Consider the following 14,467-nt stretch of genomic DNA (forward strand, 5'->3'; position numbering starts at 1 on the left):
TCTCATGAACGGCCAGTGTTCCATCTGACCAGAGTGAGAGCTGAGAATGTGCAGGCTGGTTTGCAGCTATGCTGGCCACATGTGGCACAACATCACTTGAATTGAAGCTATGGCAACGATCAACTAGATTGAAAAACAAAATGCTTTGAGCGAAACTTCTGTTCCGGAACAGACTGTGTAGATTGCATAAAACTTATCTTGAATGAAACATAGCCACATTAAATGCTGTTTTTCAATAATGGCTTATATAAACTGTATAACAGCCACATTCTTACCCTGTCCATTCTCATACAAGTACCAAAGTCTGCCAGTTTGAGATGACCCCTAGCGTCCAGCAGCATATTGTCTGGCTTCACATCTCTGCAAGAATACAAATAAGCAGCACTCTGGGAAAACTGGGCTTAACCCTTTGCATGCTGGGAAATTTGTCGTCTGCTAAAATGTCATCTGCTTAATTTCTTAAATTAGCATTTTCTTCATTTTTTTTCAAAGAATACTATCAGAATAGCAAACAGTTTGGATCCTGATGAGACGCCACGTTCTGTGGCATCTCATCTGGATCCAAACTGTTTGCAAAGGCTTTTAAAATTCGGTTCCAGCGCTGAAAGGGTTAATGTGTATGCGTAGTGTCGTTTCCGATTAGCCGTGCAGTCTGCACAGGCTAATTAGGGACCACTCTTTCCGCTTTTTCTGGGTTTTTGTTAAGAAGAGACTTCTTATTAATGAAAAATTCCAGGAAAGCGTAGTGTTTTCCCTGATAAGCCTGTTTAAACTGCGCAGGCTGGGACGATACTTTAGGAACATGCATTAAGTCTGGCTTCACATCTCTTCAAGAATACTAACACAAATCCAGGCTGAATGTGACCATGTAAATGTTTGGGCTAAGTTGTAGTGTTAAGTAAGAATTGAATAATAAAGGATTTTATGTAGTCTTTTTAGAATACGTGTAATTGTGTATGTGATACTAAACAAAAAAGGCTGTTGAAGTTACAACATCAAGCTGTTTTTTTATCAATATTAAACATGGTAAGAACATGGTTGAACATAGTCAATAAACATAAGACAAAATGTTAAACATTAGGTAGAATGTATTTTATAAATAGAGAAACAATTTCACAATAAATCAGTGGCATAACAGTAAACAAAATGATCATAGAAATATGACAACATAGGATATCTGTACTGAAATCTACAATAATTTTGTAAAGTGTTTGTTATTTTTTCAGAATCAACTAAACCATTGTAACCATATTTTATGTTATTTAATATTTGCAGAAGTGCCTCCCCTTATTTAATATTTGCAGAAGTGCCTCCCCTTATTTAATATTAGCAGAAGTGCCTCCCCTTATTTAATATTTGCAGAAGTGCCTCCCCTTATTTAATATTAGCAAAAGTGCCTCCCCTTATTTAATATTAGCAGAAGTGCCTCCCCTTATTTAATATTTGCAGAAGTGCCTCCCCTTATTTAATATTAGCAGAAGTGCCTCCCCTTATTTAATATTAGCAGAAGTGCCTCCCCTTATTTAATATTTGCAAAAGTGCCTCCCCTTATTTAATATTAGCAGAAGTGCCTCCCCTTATTTAATATTTGCAGAAGTGCCTCCCCTTATTTAATATTAGCAGAAGTGCCTCCCCTTATTTAATATTTGCAGAAGTGCCTCCCCTTATTTAATATTTGCAGAAGTGCCTCCCCTTATTTAATATTAGCAGAAGTGCCTCCCCTTATTTAATATTTGCAGAAGTGCCTCCCCTTATTTAATATTAGCAGAAGTGCCTCCCCTTATTTAATATTAGCAGAAGTGCCTCCCCTTATTTAATATTTGCAAAAGTGCCTCCCCTTATTTAATATTTGCAGAAGTGCCTCCCCTTATTTAATATTTGCAGAAGTGCCTCCCCTTATTTAATATTAGCAGAAGTGCCTCCCCTTATTTAATATTTGCAGAAGTGCCTCCCCTTATTTAATATTAGCAGAAGTGCCTCCCCTTATTTAATATTTGCAGAAGTGCCTCCCCTTATTTAATATTAGCAGAAGTGCCTCCCCTTATTTAATATTTGCAGAAGTGCCTCCCCTTATTTAATATTTGCAGAAGTGCCTCCCCTTATTTAATATTAGCAGAAGTGCCTCCCCTTATTTAATATTTGCAGAAGTGCCTCCCCTTATTTAAAATTAGCAGAAGTGCCTCCCCTTATTTAATATTTGCAGAAGTGCCTCCCCTTATTGAATATTAGCAGAAGTGCCTCCCCTTATTTAATATTAGCAGAAGTGCCTCCCCTTATTTAATATTTGCAGAAGTGCCTCCCCTTATTTAATATTTGCAGAAGTGCCTCCCCTTATTTAATATTAGCAGAAGTGCCTCCCCTTATTTAATATTTGCAGAAGTGCCTCCCCTTATTTAATATTAGCAGAAGTGCCTCCCCTTATTTAATATTTGCAGAAGTGCCTCCCCTGATCTGAAATGTTATGGAACAATAACTGCTGTGATTGATAACATGGAAATTAAATGTCATAATCACGATTCTTTATTGTAATGTTGAACACAACATTATATGTTCACATTTCTTGATCATTATTTTTAGAGAAACAAACAGGAATTGTCCCAAGATGCAGATATTTAGTTGAGAAGTAAAGCTTTGACTATAATATTTGCTGAATAGTGGAGCTAATAATGACTGCTTTAAAAAAAAAGCTGTTTAAATAAAGGGAAAGAGGTATTTAAGGACAAAAATTGCAGCTTTTTGTCTGAAAAAACTACCACCTGTGCAAATGAATTATTAAGCACAATCATTAAATATGGATAATGTTTATGCCCATATTGGGAGTAAATTCCTAACAAGGGGTCAATCTGTTTTGAATTTATTTTTTTGCAACAGAAAAAAACAAGGGCTGTTTGTAAAACATGCATGCCCCCATATGGGCTCTCCGTTGTAGTGACAGCCATTGTGTGAATATGTTTTTTGTCAATGTGACCTTGACCTTTGACCTAGTAACCTGAAAATTAATAGGGGTCATCTGCGAGTCATGATCAATGTACCTATGAAGTTTCATGATCCTAGGCCCAAGCCATCTTGAGTTATCATCCGGAAAACCACCTGGTGGACGTAGCGACAAACCGACAAACCGACCGACATGAGCAAAGCGATAAACCCCCTCTTCTTCGAAGGGGGGCATAAAAATGCTTTACATGACCTTAGATATTATTTTTGCAATCATTTTTCATGAATTACAAATGTTTAAAAGAATTATTGTTTCATGCTACTCATGGTACCAGTTTTTGGTCAGAAAATTAATCACAATTTTTAATAAAACATGCATGCCCCCCATATTGGCTCTCCGTTGTAGTGAGAGCCATCGCGTGAATATGTTTTTTGTCACTGTGACCTTGACCTTTGACCAAGTGACCTGAAAATCAATAGGGGTCATCTGCCAGTCATGATCAATGTACCTATGAAGTTTCATGATCCTAGCCATAAGCATTCTTATGAGTTATCATCCGGAAACCATTTTACTATTTCGGGTCATCGTGACCTTGACATTTGACCTAGTGACCTAAAAATCAATAGGGGTCATCTGCGAGTCATGATCAATCTACCTATCAAGTTTAATGATCCTAGGCCTAAGCGTTCTTGAGTTATCATCCGGAAACCATTTTACTATTTCGGGTCACTGTGACCTTGACCTTTGACCTAGTGACCTCAAAATCAATAGGGGTCAACTGCTAGTCCTGATCAATCTACCTATCAAGTTTCATGATCCTAGGCCTAAGCGTTCTTGAGTTATCATCCGGAAACCATTTTACTATTTCAGGTCACTGTGACCTTGACCTTTGACCTAGTGACCTGAAAATCAATAGGGGTCATCTGCGAGTCATGATCAATCTACCTATCAAGTTTCATGATCCAGTGTTTTTTTATGGCAATTTCGGGGCCGATATTCGGCCCCATTCCCCTAAAAAAAGAGTATATATTTTTCCCCCATTTTGTAAAAAAAATCCCCTCCAGAAGTAAAAAAAAAAAAAAAAAAAAAAATTCTTTTTTTTTTTTTTTAGAAAGAACTGTTTCATAATCATGACAAATATATCACAAATTTATTTCATAAATAACTAACAAAGTATATAACTCAACTTTATATGATTTTTAATTATTATAAAGTGTTATATTAAATTAGATTAGTTTTTTCCAAATCAGTGGACTTTTCACATGAATTGCATTTTTCTCCCAAAATGGCCAGGAAAAGGCCTGATGTATCTATATTGTGTCAATATTTGTTGATAAAAACATGCCAATTTGGTCCATTTTATTGATAAAAAATGCTCAAATTTGCCATTTAATCGATTTAAAAAAACTCAATTCGACTCAAAATGGCTAAGAAAACTGAGACTGTGCATGAAGGCTGAACTGTCTGAAACTTATGTTGAAAAAATCATTGATATATATTTCAGAAAATGGACAGACATTCTGCTGTGAATATTATATTCATACAAACATGTGTATTCATATAATAAATATCATTACATATAAAAGAGTGAATTTTTAATTTTCCCCTTTTCCTAAAAAACGACGCATTTTTCCCCTTTGGACGGGCCCCGCCACCATTCCCCTATAAGTGAAAAAAAACACTGTGATCCTAGGCCTAAGCGTTCTTGAGTTATCATCCGGAAACCATTTTACTATTTCGGGTCACCGTGACCTTGACCTTTAACCTAGTGACCTCAAAATTAATAGGGGTCATCTGCGAGTCATGATCAATGTACCTATGAAGTTTCATGATACTAGGCCCAAGCGTTCTTGAGTTATCGTCTGACAACCACCAGGTGGACGGACCGACATGAGCAAAGCAATATACCCCCTCTTCTTCGAAGGGGGGCATAATAATTTTATGCCCAGATTTTCAAAACAAGAGGGCCTGAAAGGCCCAAAGTCGCTCACCTGTGATAACATGATATTATTGGGACAAATCCTCTGACCAAGTTTCACGAAGATCGGAAAATAAATGTGGCCTCTAATGTGTTAACAAAGTTTTACTATAGCCATATATGGAAAAATGCCCCGCCCCTTGACAGCCATGTTTTTCAACCAACCGGCATCATTTTTTAACTCGTCCAAGATATCATCGGATGAATCTTCTGACCAAGTTTCATGAAGATTGGACAGTAAATGTGGCCTCTAGAGTGTTAACAAGATTTTAGTATAGCCATTTAAGGAAAAATGCCCCGCCCCTTGGAAGCCATTTTTTTCAAGCAAACATAATTATTTTCGAACTTATCCAAGATATCATTGAGACCAATCTTCTGATCAAATCTCATGAAGATTGGACACTAAATGTGGCCTCTAGAGTGTTAACAAGGTTTTACTATAGCCATATATAAAGCCATATAAGGAAAAATGCCCCGCCCCTTGTGGCCATGTTTTTAACCCTTTCCTTGACAGGTACGCGTTTCTACGACCCTATCAATTCCCTGTCAAATACGCGTATCTACGCCTGTATCGATTCCCTGTTATCTACGCATTTCTACTACCCTATCTATTACCTGATATATACGCTTTTTTACGAGGCACGATTTAATTTGCTATTTAAATGCTTAAAATGATGTTTTAAGTGTAACAGAAATGCATATACACCTATGTTCATCATTTTTCTAAACTGTCGAGTAAACATTCGGTAATGTTGCTATTTAAAGTTATGATGCAATTGGCGACCAATCAAGACGAGGGTTTGCCATTTGACATGCGTAAATCACGTTCCGGGATGTGCGCGCTTCGGGCATTTCGTAATGTCCTAAAATAACTGCTATTCTCGAACCGTATTTAATTTTGACATTTTCCTATTAATAACTCGTTAAAAATGCCGCAAAAATAAACACCTTCCATAGGGATATAATATGATTTGGGTGTAAATCGATTTCATTCTTATTGTTGTTTGATTCCATTATATCGTAAATGTTTGTTTCCAAGATCAAATACGTGAATTACATTGATATGTTTGATGGCATGTACACTCAAATGTTTTTACAAACGACACGTGCTTATCTAAAGATTGTGTTTCGTAATACACATGATATTGGATTATCGGTGCTTGATTGGGCAATAAAACAAATACGCAGTCGGCGGTCTTCAATATTCCTTTGAACTGACCAACATAATAATTAATAGCGCACGTGCTAATCTAACATTTAGGGATAAGAAACACGGGTTCTAGACACTTTGAATAAACATGTTTACCGGACGCAGCAGTAGTCTTCAGATGACGTTCGGGCGCGTGCCATGTTACCGCAGCGTTTTGTAATTTGGTACACGAATACACGGGTTTGTCGGCAACTTCTGGGTTATAAAGTTATATGTTGGCGATCAGATAATAAACTGGAGTATTTGATAATAAAGTAGCCGCCTAAAGTTGAAATTTTGCAAATAAATACACGAACTGAAGACTTATTGAAGACACCGACATTGCCGGATTTCGATCGGTAATAAAATGCAAAATGCAAATTGATTATATGAATATTCATGGCACATTATGCAACATCCAATTAATTTGTTACTGGTATCTATAAATGTTTATAAATCATTTGGTGAATTAATGTAATAGAAATACCAAGTATTGTAAGAATTTTATAAGAAATAATACAATTGATTTTGAAAATGAATGAAGTTGTTTGAGAAACTCTGTGTTTTTCTATAGTTATTTATAAGAATTTACATGAATTTTGAGGCTTGCAGAATGAATTTATAAAATAAAAAAATCTTCAAGAAAGAAGAACTGTAGTTTGGAAAGTAAGAAAAAAAAATTAATATTCCAAAGTATAATTATTTGTATTTGATTCAACACACCAACTTTGCAAACTTTCTATATGAGCTGGATTTGCATTTAAACCCAGTAAAACACACAACGGTCAACTTTACATGACTATAACTGATAAATAAAATAATGTAGAAACCTAAGTTTACACCACCGGAAAGGAAATTTTATTAGCCAAAACTTTCATATTGAGTGTTTTTCAATAATATTTCAATTTTTATGAGAAAATCAGGTTTAAAGGCAATGAGGGTTGCGTTTCCAAAGAGGTAGATTTGCATTGAAACGCAGTAAAACACACAACGGTCAACTTTGCATGACTATAACTGACCAATAAATTAAGGTAGAAACATACAGTTTACACCACAGAAAAGGAAACTTTATTAGCTAAAACTTTCAAATTGAGTATTTTTCAATAATATTTCAATTTTTATGAGAATATCAGGTTCAAAAGCAATGAGGGTCATAAAACAGCGTTTTGCCAATAAGCCTGTAAAGATGGGGTACTGATATTGATAAGATGGCTATCAGCCACTGGTCAGCAGGCAGCTAGGTCTTGTGGTAACTGGAGAGGCTTATATTGGCTTAATGGCTGTCAAGGAAAGAGTTAAAGCAACCAAAACAATTTTCGAACTCATCCAAGATATCATTGGGACAAATCTTCTGACCAAGTTTCCTTAAGATTGGACAATAAATGTGACCTCTAGAGTGTAAACAAGGTTTTACTATAGCCTTATATAGCCATATAAGAAAAAATGCCCCGCCCCTTGGCGGCCATGTTTTTCAAGCAAACGTAACCATTTTAGAACTCATCCAAGATATCATTAAGAAAAATCTTCTGACCATATTTCATCAAGATTGGGCGATAAATGTGGCCTCTAGAGTGTTAACAAGGTTTTACTATAGCCATATTAGGAAAAATGCCCCGCCCCCTGGCGGCCATGTTTTTCAACCAACCAGCATCATTTTTCGAACTCATCCAAGATATTATTGGGATGAATCTTCTGACCAAGTTTCCTTAAGATTGGACAATAAATGTGGCCTCTAGAGTGTTAATAAGATTTTACTATAGCCATATATAGCCGTATAAGGAAAAATGCCCTGCCCCTTGGCAGCCATGTTTTTCAAGCAAAGGTTACCATTTTTGAACTCATCCAAGATATCAGTGGGACAAATCTTCTGAGCAAGTTTCATGCAGATCGGAAAATAAATGGGGCCTCTAGAGTGTTAGCAAAGTTTTACTAAAGCCATATAAGGAAAAATGCCCCGCCCCCTGGCGGCCATGTTTTTCAACCAACTAGCATCATTTTCGAACTCGTCCAAGATATTATTGGGATGAATCTAGCCATATATAGCCATATAAGGAAAAATGCCCCGCCCCTTGGCAGCCACGTTTTTCAAGCAAACGTAACCATTTTCGAACTCATCCAAGATATCATTGAAACCAATCTTTTGACCAAATTTCATGAAGATTGGACAATAAATGTGGCCTCTAGAGAGTTAACAAGGCAAATGTTGACGCCGCACAACGCACAACAGACAACGGACAAAAAGCGATCACAAAAGCTCACCATGCGCACGTTGTGCTCAGGTGAGCTAAAAAAAGAAATTCAACTGGGCAAATATCAGATCTTCAAATTTCACTTCGATCAAATTGCCACCATTTTCATCAGCAATTTCTGTTACCTATGTACAAATCCCATGGAATGGATGGCGTCTAACGCCAGAACAACTTCAGCGCAATAAAACTTGGCCCATTTCTCCGGCACGTCATAGTGGCTCATCATATTAACAAGGTCTCCACCGGGCATGTAGTCCATAACCATGTAAAGGAATTTGTCATCTTGGAATGAATAGTGCAACTGGAAGAAAATGTTGGCAGCAAATAAACAAGGGCCCTAGGAGTACTGGCCAGTTGTGGTAAATAGAGTGAACCGCATTCTGGGAAAACAGGGCTAAATGCATGTGCGTAGTGTCAAAGATTAGCCTGTGCAGTCCTAACAGGCTAATCATGGTCAACAATTTCTGCTTTATTTGAATTGTTCTATTCTATTAAAACAGAAATCAAATTTAGCCATTAAGTGTTGTGCCTGATTAACCTAAGCAGACTGCAAAGGCTTATCTGGAACAACACTTTATGCATATGCAAAATGTATATTACGCCCAGTTTTCCTGGAACGGTACCAGGCTTGTTTGTTCAGCCTCTCTGCATGTCTAAGGTTGCTATCCAAGACTTCATTTTATACTGGCTTGGGTAGGGACAATGCATGTTTTCTTAGGAATTATAAACCAAATTCTTGATTTATCATTTATATGGTAACACTTCCAACAAGAGCTCTCACCATAGGATGACTTATGCCCCCTATAAACGCTTGGTAGAAGTTATGAGCTTTTTTTGAAAACTAAACGCGGACCCGAAGTTCAAGGTCACAGGGGTCAAAATTTGTAAGCGTATAGAAAGGCCTTGTCCATATACACATGCATGCCAAATATGAAATTGCTATCTGAAGCGACATAGAAGTTATAAGCATTTATCGAAATCTAAACGCAAAGTGTGACGGACAGACAGACGGACAGTCCGATCACTATATGCCATCCTTCAGGGGCATAAAAATGTCTTAGAATATCAAAATAAATCAGGAAGCCACATAAACTAGAGAGCGGACACCATGCTTAATCCTTGAAGTGACCCCGTGACCTAGTTTTTGACCCGGCATGACCAATATTCGAACTTGACCTAGATATTGTCTTGATACAACTTCTGACCAAGTTTGGTAAAGATCAGATGACCACTACTTCAATTAGAGAGGGAACACCATGCTTAATCCTTGAAATGCACTAAGTGACCCCATGACCTAGTTTTTGACCCGGCATGACCCATATTCAAACTTGACTTAGATATTGTCTTGATACAACTTCTGACAAAGTTTGGTAAAGATCAGATGAAAACTACTTCAATTAGAGAGCGGACACCATGCTAAATTCTTGAAATGCACTAAGTGACTGTGACCTAGTTTTTGACCTGGCATGACCCACATTCGAACTTGACCTAGATATTGTCTAAATACAACTTCTAACCAAGATTGGTAAAGATCTGATGTAAACTATTTGAATAAGAGAAAATAATTATCATATAATAATAAATAATGAGAGAAATTACACGAAAAGTGTGACAGACTGACGGACTGACTGACGAACAGTGCGAAAACTATATACCCCCTTTTCTTCGAAAGGGGGCATAAAAATAGTAACAGGTTACTACATTGTCCAAAGTCACTAGATGTTGTTCGCTTGATAAATTCTTGTAGCATCATGATCAAAAAAAGAAAATTTAACGCCTTTTTCTACAATCCTCAAATGTGATTTTTATAGTTAAATATTTCAAAAGGTGGTGAAACAGATTCCAAATCAATAGGTATGTTAACATCTTGACTATCAGCAGGTTATGTACAGTTCAATTATCAAACAATAATATTACATAGGGTAATTATTGCTGAACTCAACAGAGTGTCTTTCTGAAATATAATTCACTACATATAATAAATCATATGACCAAAGAAGCATATAATGTTTTAGTCTTAAAATTCAAAGCAAAAATGCTAAAAGCGTACATGTTTACCTCTACAATCCACTCGCTGTTGGCATTTGCCATGATCTCACGTTCTTCCCAGTAGAATGCTGTGTCAGCCCTTTTTATCTGCAAGGTCATATTTAACTAGGTTTTACTTTTGCCATATAATGAAAACTACCCAGCCCTCTGGCAAAGATATTTTTGAAAGGACATGAATAATTTATCAGCTTATATATCAGTAGACAAAGTTTTCATAAGTTTCATGAAGATTGGACTAAAAATGTCACTTGTGGTAAAGGTTTATCTCCCTTGATTTTAAGCGCTCATTGAATAGACAGATCTTGAACAATGTTTTAGATTGCTTTTGCCACATGCTTGAACATGCTTTCCAAACTAAGTTAAGAACTAGCCGAAAAGTCTTTTGTACTATGAATTTTTTATTCAAAATAGCAAATCACATTGGAACATTTGTTTTACTTTAACAGGAAACAATGAGAAGGCTAACACACCTGTTCTACAAGTTTGATCTGGCTTATTAATTTTACATTATTATGAATATTTTTCACAAAACCTAAATAATTTTTGTCAACACAAGTGAAAGGGCATTCATAAACATACCATTTCATATTTGCTCAGCAGTTTCATGGCGAACACTTTTTTTGAGATCTTATGCCGCACTAACTGTACTTCTCCAAACGCACCCCGTCCTATAACCTTTAAAACGTCAAAGTCATCGTGTCGCATTCGGTTCTTAGTGACCACATCAAAGCCATTCTTGTCTGGGAAAAAACAACAATAAAATGTCATGGCAATGGCTGGTTGTTTGCCTTGCCACTTTGAGATTCCTGCTGTAAACCAAGCTCTTCGAAGATCTTTCAAGACATAAAAAGAACTGTTTCTTTCCAGAAAATGAAAAAGTTAAAACTGAATTTAAGTTAACATAAAACATGCTGTACAGTAATAGGCAATACAAGATGTTTGCAATACCAAATGTTTAAACAACAAGATATGCGTCCATATGGAACAGATGCCGCCTCAAGTCCACATGTAAAAAGAAAAACAATATTGCAAAAAACATGTTAATTTAGAGAAAATTGTAAAGTCTAAGGCCTGAAACTTCGTCAAAAATCAATGGACTGGAACAAAACTGAACAAAACTCATTGAGTCATGTAGGTAGACTTACATACCAACAAGAGCTGCGTTTATAGTTTAAAAAAATGCCCCCAACAGCCCTTTATCCCGATCAAAAACATCATAACTTTGCCAAAAATAAATTGACCAGAATGAAACTCAAACTGCAACATCTGTAAGCCACGTAGCAAGGTCCATATACAAAAAATCAGCAAAAAATCTAAATGCATTTCGTAAAACAAGAGCACCGCCTTGCTGGTGCAGACCGCTCATCTATTTTCTTTTTAAAGGTGAAGGGACTATCATTTTCAATCACAAAGGAGGGAGGGGTGGAGTGAAGAGGGGTGTATAGTGTGGGGGCGTGGAGGTGGGGGGATTCTTGGGTGCGATGGTTGGACGGTATTTCAAACATAAAATAATAAAAATAAATATTTGTGTTTTTTAACCGTTTCAAAAAAAAAAAATTTGGGGGTGGGTGGGGTGGGGGGTATAGTATAGTGTGAGGGTGTGGTGGTAATTTGTGAGATTTAAAAAAAAAAATGGGGGGGGGGATTCGGGGGGGGGGGGGGTATAGTAAAGTGATCTTAAGAAAAAAAAAATACAAAAAAAAAATTAGGGGGACGGGGGATTCGGGGGGTGTGGTGGTCATTTGTGAGATGATCTTAAAAAAAAAAAAAAAAAAAATATAGGGGGAGGGATTCTGGGGGGGGGGCACGGGGGATGGTTTGGGTGGAGTCTATTGTGGTATGTCAGGTAAGAGTAGTTTTGTCAAAGTATCAATCAAATCTAATCATAAATAAAGAAGTTATGGCATTTTTAGCAAAATTTAATAATTTGACCTTGAGAGTCAAAGTCATTCAAAGGTCAAGGTAAAATTCAACTTGCCAGGTACAGAAACCTCATGATAGCATGAAAGTATTTGAAGTTTGAAAGCAATAGCCTTGATACTTTAGAAGTAAAGTGGATCGAAACACAAAATTTAACCATATATTCAAAGTTACTAAGTCAGAAAAGGGCCATTATTCCGTAAAAATGACAACCAGAGTTATGCAACTTGTCCTTTTACTGTACCCTTATGATAGTTTGCGAGTGTTCCAAGTATGAAAGCAATATCTATGATAGTTTAGGGGTAAAGTTGACCAAAACACAAAACTTAACAAAAATTTTAATTTTCTAAGTATAAAGGGCCCATAATTCCGTCCAAATGCCAGTCAGAGTTACATAACTTTGCCTGCACAGTCCCCTTATGATAGTCAATAAGTGTTGCAAGTATGAAAGCAATAGCTTTGATACTGTAGGAATAAAGCGGATCTATAAACACAAAACTTAACCAAATTTTCAATTTTCTAAGTATAAAAAGGGAACATAATTCTGTCAAAATGCCAGTCAGAGTTACAGTACTTTGCCTGCACAGTCCCCTTATGATAGTTAGTAAGTGTTGCAAGTATGAAAGCTATAGCTTTGATACTTAAGGAATACAAGAGCACCGCCTTGCGGGTGCAGACCGCTCATCTATTTTCTTTTTAAAGGTGAAGGGACTCTCATTTTCAATCACAAAGGAGGGAGGAGTGGAGTGAAGAGGGGTGTATAGTGTGGGGTTGTGGACATTTATTACATTATCTTCCAAAAAAGCGAAAAAAAAAAAAAAAAAAAAAAAAATCGGGGGGGGGGGGGGGGGGGGGGGGTGGGGGGGGTGATGAGGGGGGGGGGTTTGGGTGCGATGGTTGGACGGTATTTCAAACATAACAGTTTAAAAAAAAAAAAGGGAGGGGGGGGGGGGGGTATAGTGTGAGGGTGTGGTGGTAATTTGTGAGATGATCTTAAAAAAAAAAAAAAAAAAAAAAAATTGGGGGGGGGGTGGGGTGGGGTGGGTGGGGGTATAGTGTGAGGGTGTGGTGGTCATTTGTGAAATGATCTTTAAAAAAAAATAAAATAAATAAAAAAAAAATAGGGGGGGAGGGGGGGGGGAGGGCACGGGGGATGGTTTTGGTGGAGTCTATTGTGGTATGTCAGGTAAGAGTAGTTTCATCAAAGTATCAATCAAATCTAATCATAAATAAAGTTATGGCAATTTTAGCAAAATTTAATAATTTGACCTTGAGAGTCAAGGTAATTCAAAGGTCAAAGTAAAATTCAAGTTGCCAGGTACAGTAACCTCATGATAGCATGTAAGTATTTGAAGTTTGAAAGCAATAGCCTTGATACTTAAGAAGTAAAGTTGATCGAAACACAAAATTTAACCATATATTAAAAGTTACTAAGTCAAAAAAGGGCCATAATTCCGTTACAATGACAACCAGAGTTATGCAACTTGTCCTTTTACTGTACCCTTATGATAGTTTGTGAGTGTTCCAAGTATGAAAGCAATATCTATGATACTTTAGGGGTAAAGTGGACCAAAACATAAATCTTAACCAAATTTTCAATTTTCTAAGTATAAAGGGCCCATAATTCCGTCCAAATGCCAGTCAGAGTTACATAACTTTACCTGCACGGTCCCCTTATGATAGTTTATAAATCTTGCAAGTATGAAAGCAATAGCTTTGATACTGTAGGAATAAAGTGGACCTAAACACAAAACTTAATCAAATTTTCAATTTTCTAAGTATAAAAAGGGCACATAATTCTGTCAAAATGCCAGTCAGAGTTACATTACTTTGCCTGCACAGTCCCCTTATGATAGTTAGTAAGTGTTGCAAGTATGAAAGCAATAGCTTTGATGCTTAAGGAATAAAATGGACCTAAACACAAAACTTAACCAAAACCAATTGTCAATTTTCTAAGTATAAAAAGGGCACATAATTCTGTCAAAATGCATGCCAGAGTTATCTAACTTTGCCTGCCCAGTCCCCTCATGATAGTAAGTAAGTGTACCAAGTTTGAATGCAATAGCATTGATACTTACTGAGAAAAGTGGAACTAAACGCAAAACTTAACCAAAATTTTCAATTTTTTAAGTATAAAAAGGGCACAT

General features: G+C 36.6%; 1 protein-coding gene across 11 annotated transcripts in view; it reads right to left on the minus strand.

The window, feature by feature from the left end:
* Positions 1 to 14,467, minus strand: part of LOC127862021 (rho-associated protein kinase 2-like) — a 461,134-nt gene that overhangs the window by 411,089 nt on the left and 35,578 nt on the right. For all 11 annotated transcript variants that reach the window (XR_008040404.1, XR_008040405.1, XR_008040402.1 and 8 more), the window contains exons 4-7: positions 10,980 to 11,140; positions 10,410 to 10,487; positions 8,477 to 8,652; positions 276 to 360 (exon numbers count right to left, since the gene is read on the minus strand). Coding sequence is in view for 4 of the 11 variants with exons in the window: in XM_052400942.1 (XP_052256902.1) it covers positions 276 to 360; positions 8,477 to 8,652; positions 10,410 to 10,487; positions 10,980 to 11,140 (500 nt within the window). In the remaining 7 variants the exon portion in view is untranslated. The remainder of the gene's footprint in view (positions 1 to 275; positions 361 to 8,476; positions 8,653 to 10,409; positions 10,488 to 10,979; positions 11,141 to 14,467) is intronic.

Source organism: Dreissena polymorpha, chromosome 16 (assembly GCF_020536995.1).
Source record: "Dreissena polymorpha isolate Duluth1 chromosome 16, UMN_Dpol_1.0, whole genome shotgun sequence".
In the NCBI taxonomy this organism is placed as follows: Eukaryota; Metazoa; Mollusca; class Bivalvia; order Myida; family Dreissenidae; genus Dreissena; species Dreissena polymorpha.